At 49.9% G+C, this 12,917-nt stretch overlaps 1 protein-coding gene across 10 annotated transcripts in view; it reads left to right on the forward strand.

The window, feature by feature from the left end:
• DOCK7 (dedicator of cytokinesis 7) overlaps positions 1 to 12,917 on the forward strand; it is a 1,022,674-nt gene that overhangs the window by 212,003 nt on the left and 797,754 nt on the right. For all 10 annotated transcript variants that reach the window (XM_069232530.1, XM_069232531.1, XM_069232532.1 and 7 more), the window contains exon 7: positions 10,286 to 10,371. In XM_069232530.1, coding sequence (XP_069088631.1) covers positions 10,286 to 10,371 — 86 coding nt within the window. The remainder of the gene's footprint in view (positions 1 to 10,285; positions 10,372 to 12,917) is intronic.

The following is a 12,917-nucleotide window of genomic DNA, read 5'->3' on the forward strand; positions in this document are numbered from 1 at the left end:
CTGTTCAAGATAATGCCTAATCGAACGGCGCAAGGAGCCCACCACCTTCCCAGACTGCAACATTGTATCCCAGAATCGCCACCCCAGGCCCCGCACAGGGTTAGCCTCCGCGCAGACCGTCACAGTGATTGGGGCGTGATCTGCCAAGGCGCGTGGCTCAATCGCCGTCTCCTGAACTCGTGCGCGGAATGCCGAGGAGGCCAAAAAATAGTCAATGCGCGCATACGTTCTGGATGCTGCCAAGTAGAACGAATAGTCATGCAGACCTGGATGGGCCGCCTGCCAGATATCCTCCAGATCACAATCAGCGAGCCACTGGAGCCCCACCGTGGTTAAAGCCCCCGTCTGCCTGTACCTCTGCCCCGACCGATCCAAATGATTGTCCAGAACAATGTTAAAGTCCCCGCCAACTAATAAAGCCCTGTCTGAGGTCGTAAACGTCGAAGAGAGCGCCTGCTCTATTAAACTTTCTTGCTGTGTGTTAGGTGCATAGATATTAGCTAATGTGAAGTGGAAAGAGCCTTTACGGAGTTTCAGAGCCAAATATCTACCCCTGATCTCATGAATCTTTGCTATTACCTCCCCACGAAAGGACTTTGAAAACAAAATCGCTACACCACCCTGCTTCGTGGACGCAGGGGACCAATACTGCTGCGGAAACCACCTAGAGCGCATATGGTGCGTGTCCGCAGCTAGTAAATACGTTTCCTGCAGCAGACAGATCGGACTCCCGGAGCGCTCTAAGAAGGACAGGATCGCCAGCCTCTTCGAAGGATTATTGAGGCCACGTACGTTAAGCCAGTTGTCAGGCCATTACCACAAGGCCCGGCGCTGAAGCGGCCCGGAACAAGGCGAACAGGGAATCCCGCCATAATCTCCAGTAATAAGCAAATGACCTGTAGAGGGGTACAGTACAACCAGACAAAAAGGCACAACAGGTGCAAATCAACCAGCGTCCAAGTCCTCCGTGATACATCCACAGCGAGGAAGGGTTCCAACCAAAATCAGGGATGCACCATCACATCAAGCATGCGTCAAACTCCCGGAGCCCCACCACCCAGGCCCTGCCCCAGTCCAGTCCACTTCACCACTGCTGGACTGCCCACCAGCACTTCCCCGCACCAGCACTGACCATCCAGGCCTACGGGCTTCACTGTTCAAAACCGCTTGTCTCTCCCGCACTCATTCTCTGGATGACGGTCGCGACGGCCTCTGCCTCTTCTCCTTACGACCCCATCCAGGTCGACTCCCTACAGGGCCCCCACCGGGGGACCCACCTCTCTTCTCCGCCATGTCCATCCCCAGCAGCCGACGGGCCTCCTGGAGCGTTCTCACCTGTCTCAACTGATTGCCCCATCGGAACACCAGACGGAAGGGATGGTCCTAAGTATAGGACGTGGAAGTCGTCCGGAGATGGTCCGTGTCAGGCTTGAACTCTCTGCGCCTCTGCAACGTCAACACAGAGAGATCTTGGTAAAGCTGCAGGGTATGCCCCCGAAACTGAATCTGCGGCAGATTCCGCGCCCTCTGAAGTATTGTTTCCTTGACCTGAAAGTTATGGATTCATGCCAGAATATCGGGAGGGCGCATCCCGGCACTCCTACCCCCCCCCCCCCAGCCTACTCTGTGAACACGATCCAGAATGATCTCCGACAAAATCTCAGGCAACAAGAGGGAACCCAAATAAGGCCGTAACAAACTCTCGGATATTGTCTTCCTCAGCCCCCTGATGCGAATATTATGGCGCCAGGAGCGGTTTTCTAAGTCTTCAGCCATTAGCTGCAACTGTTCCTGCTGTTCGCGTAGACGGAGTACCTTCTGCTGAAGCTGCTCAACCTCCCCCTCTCTGGAGACCTCGTTATCCTCGATGTTGGACACTCTTTCCCCCAAAGAAGTAATGTCAGATCTCAATTTGCGTACTGCCTGGGAGATATCTCTGCAAAGTTCCTGCAGGTCTACCCGCAGCGAGTCAAACAGAGAGGTAAGGAAGCTCTTTGTAACGGGTGCCTCACCCTCTGCCTCCATGTCGCCCAGCTGGTCAGCTCCCCGTGTCGAAGCCGCGGCCTTCGATTGGCGGTTCTGCGCCTGGTGCGATCTAGTTAGCATCTCTCGAACCGACTGGTCCCTCTTGGGCTTGGAAGATGCCATCGCCACCTCCTCCGTTGCACAAGGCCACTGACTGTGCCCCCCAAATATGTCCTTTCCATCAGCTCTCCTTCTCCTCGCCGCGGGCCGCCCCGTCCCGCTGAGTCTCCAACGCCGTCTGCAACACCACCAGGCCCCGCCAAGGCCGTTCAAGCTACTATTTCGCAGATAAGGGAGCCTTAGCCACTGCACCTTTTAAGTGCCTGCCTCCAGGCACCCCCAGGCCTCCGGGCCCAGCTAGGGCCAGCCAGCCGCAATTACACAGCTTCGCAAATCTCAGTATCCTCGCTGTACTCCGTCCCGCCAAACTGCGCTGCGTCACCCCGTGGGCCGAGCTGTCCCGCAGATCCCTTGTGGGGCTAGCGCGGCATGTCCGCGAGGCCTCTCCCGCTCACCACATCGCGGGGAGGCCAAGCAACCCCCGCAGCACCTACCACTCCTCGAGGCCTCCTCATGCGGTGCAGCCCGCTGTTTCTGCCCGCTATAGGCCGCAGGCCCAGGCCGTGCTCTGCCACACGCACCCCTGCAGCTCCACAGTTGCTGTGGGCCCCACTCACTGCCTCCTCCAGGGCCCGTAGTCCAGAGCCCCCGTTGTCACCAGCAGCGGGCCGAGGTCCGGCCGGCCACCATCACCGACCGCCTGTCCATGGACCCCGCCCAGCCGCTGCCTCCAGCCACGCGCGGCCCTGCCGGCGTCGCCGCCCCTCGGCCAGTCCAGCCCGAGGGCATGCCCTCCAAATCTCAGGGCACCCCACGCGGCCCCCAGGCGCTGCTCTCGTCTGCTACCACACGAGCCGGCCCGCTGCGTAGGGCTGGGGTCCCACCGCTGTGCTGTTTCTGGGCCCGGGCAGCTGAGCTCCAAGAGGACATACAATAGCTTTGATAGGGTGATCATCTTGAAAATGTCAGTCCTTCCTAGTAGTGTTAGATTCCACCTTGTCTCTGTGGAACTCCACCATAGCCTTCTGATGTTTTGGTTGAGACGGCGTTCCCTGTCCAGAGTCACATATATCCCCAGGTATTTTAACCCCTCCTTGTTTATGCATAGATTGCCTGGAAGGTGTAACTGAGCCAGGTCACCTCGCACTAGGTATAACCCTGATTTGCCCTTGTTATTGTATAGCCTGTGTGAACTCGTTATCTATAGACTATTCTGAACTCTCCGGCCAATGTCGCAGGCGTGTGATGTATAGGAGGATGTCATCGACATATAAGGAAATGCTTTCACCCTCCCCTTCCCCTTCTCTTATACTGGAGCCTGCAGTATACAGGTGTGCTCGAACTATGCAGGCCAGGGGCTCCAATGTGTGAGCGAACAGTGACAGAGAAGTGGACAACACTGTCTCATTCCTCTTTTGATGGAGAATAACGCTATCCATGCCAGGACTTTCGATCCGACCCGAATTTTCCCAGTACATGTGTTATGAAGGGCCAATGAACAGCATTGAATACCTTTTTTCGGATTCTAGGAACAGCAACACATGAGGGTTCTCCCGCACTTGTACAGTGTCCAGGTGATTATAGAGTCTGTGGAGGTTGAATCTAGTCGACCTCTTGGGCATAAAGCCTTATTGGTCCTTATGGATCAGGGTTGCTATGACTGCTATCAGTTTTGAGGCGAGTATTGTCAGCATAATCTTTCTCAGTGTGGAGGAGGGATATCGGGCGATAGGATTTGAGATTTCCCTGTCTTTTGGATTACTACTATTGTGGCCCTATAGAGGTCTGGTGGGAGAATTCTCCCATCTCTAGCTTGGCAACTGCCTGTCGAATGGGGGGAGGGGTCCTCCCCTGTCACCAGGCAGACCACCGTTATTTTATGGGGATTGTGGATTGATGCCCAATTGGGCTCGCTGCATGGCTTTTGTCCCTCTCACTGGCCACCCTGCTGTCCTGGCGTTTATGTTAATGCTCCCTTCCTTTGCTATTGTCCTGCCAGTTTAATTATCTTCAGGCCTAGAGAAAGAAAGGATTTCTCCAGAAGACTCTCACCACCAGTTTTGTGGGTTTTCCTCTGGCCTCTTGCCCCTTTGTCTGTGTATTGTAACTCCCCAGAACTTACCACTAAAATTTTGTTTCTGCCGGGGTCTACTTTTGTGGCAAGTGTGATGATGGCCTGATTCACTGGAGGGGGGCCATCTTGTCAGGCCTCAGTCTCTGCCATCTCAGCCAGGGCCCAAAGCCCGCAGGATCTCCTATCCAGTCTGAGGTCCCGGCTCGGGTCCAGTCCTGTGAGTGTGCACAGGACATTTCAACAGCCTTTGTCTCTCTCGTGGCAGCCCCCTGCCTTGGTGTCTTCCCTTCCTTCTCTCCAATATTGGTGCAGGGCACATCAGAGCATCCGACTGCCGGGTCACGCCCTCACCGGTTTTCCGACTTTGGGTAGCTGATGGTAGCCGTATGAATATGGGGGAGTGCAGGCTCTCCGCGCTCACGTCTCAGGGGAGGGCCCTCCTCCTCCAGTGCGATATCGCCAGTCAACCCGGGTCGCAGCCTGCCGCTGCTGATGGGTACTGGGACCATTGCCAGTGTATTGAAACCTCCCGGCTTCCCCCTGTAATTGTGGTGGGTTTTACTTTTATAGCCAGTGTGGTGATGGCCTCATTTACCAAAGGGGAGGCTGTCTATTCAGGCTCCAGTCTTTGCCCCCTAAGCCTGGGCCCAATCTCTGGTCCTTCCCTTCTTCTCCTCCTTACGGAAGAGAGAGTTCTCCAAGGCCCACAGGATTTCCTATCTGGCCAAGGTCTTGGGTCTGGCCCCTTCCTGTATGTGCACACTAGAGGGGCCTGCATTCTTTTCTTCCTCGTGGTTGCCCTTCACCTCAGTGTTTCTTCTTCCTTCCCTCCTCTTGCGTTGCAAGGTGCATTGGAGTTCCCTGCTGAGGATCTCACCCTCTCTAGTCCTCTGACATTGGGAGGCTGATGGTTGGCGGGTGGGTACAGGGCTGTGCGGGCCTTCTGCGCTCATGTCCCAGGGACGGTCCCTCCTCCTCCGGCATGATATCACCAGCACACCCAGTCCCGGCCTACTGCTGCGGATGGGTGCCGGTGCCGGATCGCAGACTCTTTCAGCCAAGGTTTTCCTCCGAATTGCTAACTGAATGTGGCTTGCTTCTCAGGGGACCTGTTAGCTCAACTCCAATCAGGGGTACCTGCCAGACAAGATTCAAGGCCTCCACAGCATCTTACTCCCAGCAGCCTTACTCCAGCCATGCCACGTCGTGGATTCAGCAGCTTCTAAGTGCCCTGCCTGGGCAGCACCACTACCCATCTATTCGGCTCCCGAGGCCTGCGGAATGTCTGTCAATTTTAGCACTGTCTTCATGGAGTTGAATAGGATGAATTAGAATGAATTAGAGGCCTGATGCGGATCTTGGTAACTGATCATCTGTCTCCGTCGCCACCTTGGCCCTGGCCTGCCTGCCTTCCTGCTTCTTGAGAAGGTAATGGCCATCTACTAGATGATGAATCACTTCATGAATATCAAGACCATATTGGACTGTTGTTGTCAGAGACCTCTGTATCTCAGATATTCTGCATAAAGGAAGGGGATTATGTTCCAAACTCCATGTGCATTCCCTACTAGGACCAGAGGTTGGGGAATCTAGCTAAACTCAACCTACTTGTGCTATCCTTGGTCCCAACTTTGAGATGGTGGGCTTAAACTCCCAAATTTGGCAAAGATGCTCCCTTCACATGCCATATTTTATTTGCAGCTTGTGGTCTCTACCCTCTCATCAGAGTACAGATGTGGCAGCACATTGCAGAGATCTCTCCATTCATGACGTGGAGGAAACAAACCAAATGTATCCCTGCTCATATATGTTTTTGAGCTAAACACAATCTAGTATGAAACATCTTCCTTCTAGTGGTAAGATACAAAGTGATGCTGATCTTCTCTGAGAAATAACAATGCTCTCTTCAAAGTGAGAATGCTAGGTGGCACCCATCTCTGCAGGTTTACAGGCTAGCAGTAGGAGTATTATAAGGTGCCTAACAGCCCTGCATGCACGTAATGAGCTCACACATTGTGGGGATCAGCAGTGCCACAGCAGGTTGCTCTAAATGGCATATCCATTCACAACTAGACCAGGTTAATCTATCTTTTGGGCCTGGAAAGTACAAACCATTGATGATTTTGTCACTGTCCTCACCACCAGGTGCAATCAGTTTGCTCCATGGATGGACAAGGAACCATTATGCCCTAGACAGCCTATTGTTTGATTTTAGGAGATGATAATATACATCTTTCCTCTGACAAGATGTGTTACACCTAGTTATTTAGTCATTTCAGTGACTCCTGCTTGGTCTCACTAAGTCTGGTTCGCTGACCTGGTTCATCTACTTACAAAGGACCACACTGACCTCAACCAGAGAAGAGAGTTCCGGTCTGTGGAGGGAAGTAGAGTGCTGCACCTACTAGCATGGGTTAGCCAGTGCACATGTCTCTTGAGAAACTAATCCTTAGCACAGGCAGTCTTTGTAAGGGGACACCTGCACGACTTACATGGTGGTAATTGGGACATACTTTCTGCGCCCTGCTCGCTGCCACAGACGACATCCGCTCGCTCCTCGACTGCAACCAAACAGCAGCCCTCATCCTACTTGATCTCTCACCTGCCTTCGATACAGTAGCTCACAGCACCCTATGCGCCAAACTCTACACAGCAGGCATACGCGGCAAGGCCCTTTGATGGATACACTCCTTCCTGACAGGCAGAACACAGAAAGTCAGGCTCCTGCCACACCTGGCAGAACCTACAGACATCAGCTGTGGAGTACCCCAAGGATCACCGTTGAGCCCCACGCTGTTCAGCATCTACTTGACCACACCCCCCGTTGTCAGGAACTATGGTATGAACATCGTCTCCTACACTGATGACACCCAGCTGATCATCTCCCTGACCGAAAACTACCTGAGAGCCGAGAAGAACTTCGGGATGGGATAGAAGCAGTCGCCACCTGGATGAGAGAGAGTTGCCTTAAGCTGAACCCCGATGAGACAGAGATCCCCATCCTGGGACCTTCCTCCTCAGCCTAGGACGACTGCTGGTGGCCCTCAACACTCGGCAGTCCCCCTCAACCCCAGAGACCACGCACAAAACCTTGGCATCATCTGCGACTCAACACTCACCATAACCAGACAGTTCAACTCCTTCACCTCCACCTGCTTCCACACCCTCTGACTTATACAGAAGATTTTTAGATGGACACCCACCGACTGTGGAAAAACCATGACACACGCCCTAATCACAAGCAGACTTGACTACGGTAATGCCTTCTATGCCAGAACCTCCAAGAAGAACCTGAGCATGCTGCAGCAAATTCAGAACGCCGCCGCCAGACTTGTCTTGAACATCCCCCCCTGAGAACACATCACAGAACACCGAAAAGACCTCCACTGGCTCACCCTTGAGTAAAGGATCAACTTCAAACTCCTTCTACATGCCTACAGAGCCCTCCGCAACATTGGACCCAGCTACCTCAACCACTGCATCACTTGGTACTCCCCTTCCAGACCTCCCACGCTCGTCCCAGCAGTCACTCACCAACGTACCCCACATATAGAAGTCTTCGGCTGGAGGAAGATCTTTCACCTACTTTGGAGAAAAAGGTTGGAACACGTTACCTCTTCAACTCAGACAGTTGCCATCGCTGCCTCTGTTGAGGAAGGACCTCAACACATGGCTCTTCAACTGAACTCTGAGGACACACCCCTCAGTGCCTTGAGACCCTATGGGTGAGTAGTTCACTCTAAAAATGATTGATTGATTGATTGATTGATTGAAATAGGCCTACAAAGCTTCCGTAACTTTGCTCTGGCCATGCAATTGTAAATCTTTTTAGGCGTTCATTAAAGAATTCCCTCTTTACCAGTACAGAAAAAAGCAGCTTCAGAGTATACTACTAGATAAAGTAGTAACTGATGTATTATTTTATTGAAACAATTTTCCATGTTGAAAAGTAATTAGTACATTTAGAGAATTTGAATATGTATACATATTTATCATACACACTGTGCATTTATAATACAAATTGCCATTGCGTTTGACAGCAGAAACACAAACACCAGAAAATACATGCTACTTTAGCAAGAGTACTCGGATTTTATCAGCTTATCTGGACCTCTGTTCACACTTCGGCCCTCATAATAAACACGGTGGTCGAAACCGCCATGTTCATGCTGGCGTTCTTTCTGTCGACCGCCAGCTCCCCCTGAACACCGCCCCGTATTGTGAACATTCCACTGGGCCGGCGGGCGGAAACACGTCGGCCCAGAGTAATGCCTGGCCGGGACATTGACGGTGGCTCCACATGGAGCTACCGCCAATGCCTCCGTGAGGCCGGTGCAGCTGCACCCATCGCGCAGATACGGGCAGTGACCTGCGCGATGGGGCCCCAGGGGTGCCCCGGTGCACCCCTTCTGCCAACCTTTCCCTGGCGGGGAAAACCCTCCAGGGAAAGTCTGGAGGCTAAGGGATCATTATCCAAGGGGCAGCACCGCTTCCCTGTCAGATAATGATACCGACCGCTGCCAGGCTGCCTGACAGGGGCAGCCTGGCGGTGAGTGAGGGCCTACATTATGTGGCCCGCCATGCCGGCTGGCGGGTTTCCCCGCCACCGCCGGCATGGCGGGCCACACCGCCATGTTCATAATGACCACCTTAGTGTGGCGGGATAATGTCATGTGTCTTACTAAAGCTATTGCATGCAAAAACTAGACTAATGTCTCTTGACAATAAACCTAAGAGTATTTTCAGTATTTACACAGTTTTAATATGATCAGGTGAACACTGTTCAGTAAATGTAAAATAGGGCATGACGGTCAGCAGGCGAGAACACCCCATCAGATGTTTTTCTATAAAAGCGGTTTTAAAAAACATGAGTAACCTGATCATATGATTTGTTATTATTTGTCTTTTTTCTCAAACCCTAAAGTTTGCTAACGAGCTGATTTATTTGACTGTATAACTTTTTTTTTTTTCTTTGGATACAAGTTAACTTGAGAGAAAAAGCCTGAAAGGTTACACTGTCTAATTGTGCTGTTTCTGCTAATGGAACAGACTAAAGATCGATACCCACTGTAAAGATTTTCAGAGTAGATTGAGTATATGGTAACATGTTCAAAGAGGAACATAAAAGCCTATTGACACTTAGCTGAATCCAATTATTTTCCTTACCATTATTAGTGTAATCTTCCCAAGATAGAGGCCACTAAATCTTTCTGTTTCAGTCCAAGACAAGTCGTACTGATGCATTTTGCACTTAGCAGTGGGTTTGCTGTGTTTACATTAGGAAGAGGTGAGGTGACAACTACTGCCATAGCTGCTATTCTCAACAAATAGAAAATATAAAGAAAAAAACATATTTATTGTGTAAAGGTGCTGCACCCAGATCTAAATCGCTTGCTCTGTTCCGCTGCTTTTCCTCTTCTTCTCACAAGCTCAGTTTTGACTCCCACCCCCTTCTCTTTGATGCTCCCAGTCCTGCAAAGTGCAATCATTTGACCTGCCCTTCTATGATGCTCCCTACCTCGCTCCCTATTCATTTCCCCCTGTTATTTTGTTGTTATTTTATTTTGGGTTATTTATTTTTATCATGAAGGCCGAGCAGCTGCAACATGCCATCAGGTTGTTCACATCCCTTTTCAAGCACACATTGAATATATATATATATATATATATATATATATATATATATATATATATATATTTTTTTTTTTACACATTTGAGTTTGCCATTTTAAAATGGCCGGCTTCCATGTTAAACAGTAAATTTAAAATGGCTACCGTGTGGCATGAGGCATGCTCTTGCAGCATCATGATTCAAGTGTATGCACATGCCATAGAGGAGGCGCCTCAATACATATGTGCACATGCATTACAACATATGCATCCACGATTGTCATGGTGCATGTGCGAATTTTGATGGTCATCTTGTAAAGGGGTTTCTCATATAGAATACCTACTGCAAGATTTTACACTACGTGTGCAAACAAATTGGCACAGCAAGTGCTTAGCCTTTGGAGTCCAAGACCTGTTGCATTTGCAAGTGCTTGTTTTAATTATTTTTGTTATGTGGCTGTTGCCTATAACAGCAGATGGAAACATGTCTTAATTGCAGTTTGTGTCTAATTACAGGAGGAGCCCATTGAGCGACTTTGTGTCCCCGAAATTCCAAAAGAACATTTTGGTCAGAGACTGCTGGTGAAATGTTTAACCCTTAAGTAAGTTTGAATGTATTATTTTCTTTCAGTCAAGCCTGCATTTAAAGATGTTGACTGTAAAACAGTGTAGGCTGCCTCCAGGTAGTCGGATTGGCTTGTCAGTTTTAAGTTATACTGAACTGAATTAAAGGACCAATTTTAATTGGATGGCTTGCAGCCAGTCAAGTTGACTGATACAGCAGGTTGTTTGAATGGTTTTAATTGGTCACCATTTGGCCAATCAGGGTTGGTTTCTGTTTAGCATATTCTATCTGACTATTGGTCAGTAATCGGGAAGATGCTTTCCAGCATGGTTTTGAAACGTCTTCCCTGTTAGAATTTGGGTTTCTGGTTGGCAGAGGTGGCGCCCTGTTCAAGCAGGACCCACAAGCGTAGTCAATGTAAGTCAGATACACAACATAGATTAACCTGTGCTCACCCTGTGGTAGCTTGGCACAGAGCAGGCAGGCTTAACTTAAGAGGCAATGTGTAAAGTATTTGTGCAACACTTAAAACAGTAAAACAGTGAAAACACCTCACAAAAAGATACCACACCTGGTTAGAACAATAGAGCTTAATTTAATGAACAAAACAAGACCAAAACTCCACTAAGTAGATGTCGACATATTAATTTTTAATGAACATCTTCAGATATAGTGCTAAGAAGCATAAAGTGCCTATTGGGACTATCTGGTTGCACTAGACCTAGTGAATTCTGAAAGGTCAGGCCAACCACGATGGAGCGCAGGGTTGGATACAGGAACCAACCTTGTCCTGCTAATAAGGTACCTTGGATGGATGCGACCAGATGAATTCTGAAAGGTCAGGCCAACCACGATGGAGCGCAGGGTTGGATACAGGAACCAACCTTGTCCTGCTAATAAGGTACCTTGGATGGATGGTTGCATTGACATCAAAGACTCTATGCAAGGAGCAGAGGAGGCAATGCATCGCCTTGATCCTTGCAGATGCAGGCTTTGCGTCGGTCCCGATCTGTGCAGTCGTAGATGCGTTGTCGAGCCGCACAGACGTCACTGTAATGTCCTCTAACAGTGTTCTGTCGGCAAACCCCTTTGCGATAAAGGTGCTGCTTCGTCTTCGAGCCATGCAGCTGGCAATGTGATGTCTTTGTCCTCAGCTGCAGTGGTGCTGCATCATCATTGAGGGGAGATGTGTCGGTTCCGACTGGCACAGTGCTGGCGGTGCGTGAATTCTACAGTTGCAGTACTTTATACCCACTTCCAAGGGCCCAGGACTGGATAGGCACCACTTGACAGGGCAAGACTTGCAGCAAGCAAAGTCGAGGTGCTGTTGCAGGTTGGAATGAAGTCTTTGTCCCTGAGACTTAAGAACAGGAGGCAAGCCCTTGGAGTCACTTTGGTTTGTGGAATGTAGAGATATGAGTCCAGTCCTCATCCCAGGTAAGGAGGGCATTGGGCAGCAGGATAGGCACAGCAAAGTAGAAGTCCAGCAAAGACCAGCAGAGTGACTGTCCCTTCAGCAGCACAGGTAGGGGAGAGTTCAAAGAGAAGCCTTTGAAGTGCACAGAATTCCTACCCTGATGTCAGACTCACCGTACGGGGGACTTGCAGCTCTTTGTGTGCCCTTCCTGCCCTGACTCCAGACTCACTTCAGGGGGATATGCAGCTCTTTGTGTGGGAACAAGCACAGCCCATTGAGGTGCAAGTGTCCACCCCTCCCTCCCATCCTGCCCAGGATGACCCATCAAGATGTTAAGAGCCCATCAGGATGTGGAAGGCCCATCAAGGACAACTAAGCTTCCTTTGTGTTTGCTGTCTAGAGAGAATGCACACATCCCAACTGTCACCCACCCCAGGCTTGTATTCAGAGACCGGCAGGGGCACAGAGTGGTTAAAGTAAGAAAATACCAACTTTCTAAAAGTGGCATTTACAGAATTGCAATTTAAAATCCAACTTCACCATAAGTTGCGATTTTAAATTGTGATTCCAGAGACACCAAACTTGAGGGTCCCATCTCTTCCCAATTGGAGCTTACACTTATAAAATGTAATAAGGCAATCTCAATTTTAACCTGTGGGAGAGATAGGCCTTGCAGTAGTGTAAAAAGAATTTAAGACTTTTTCACCGCCTGGACATGTAAAACTTAAAAGTCAGTGTTCAACCTTTTCAATATACTATACCCTGTGCTGCCCAGGACCTATCTTAGGGGTGATGTATATGTATTAAAAAGGAAAGTTATAGCCTGCCATGTCTACATGGCAGTTCAGAACTGCACACAGAAGCTCTGCAGTGCCAGGCCTGAATTGTGTTTAAAGGCCTACTGAAGTGGCACAATCAATGCAGCAGGCCCACCAGTAGCATTTAATTAACAGGCCCGGGGCACATGTATTCCACTTTACTAGGGACTCATAAGTAAATTAAATATGCCAATTGTGGATACACCAGTGTAACCATGTTTTAAGCAGAGTGCACACACATGCACTTTAGCACTGGTTAGCAGTGGTAAAGTGTCCAGAGTCCTAAAGCCAACAAAAACAAATTCAGCAGAAAGTGGAGGGAAATGGCAAAAGGTCTGGGGCTGACCC

Source organism: Pleurodeles waltl, chromosome 4_2, assembly GCF_031143425.1.
Source record: "Pleurodeles waltl isolate 20211129_DDA chromosome 4_2, aPleWal1.hap1.20221129, whole genome shotgun sequence".
Classification (NCBI taxonomy): domain Eukaryota; kingdom Metazoa; phylum Chordata; class Amphibia; order Caudata; family Salamandridae; genus Pleurodeles; species Pleurodeles waltl.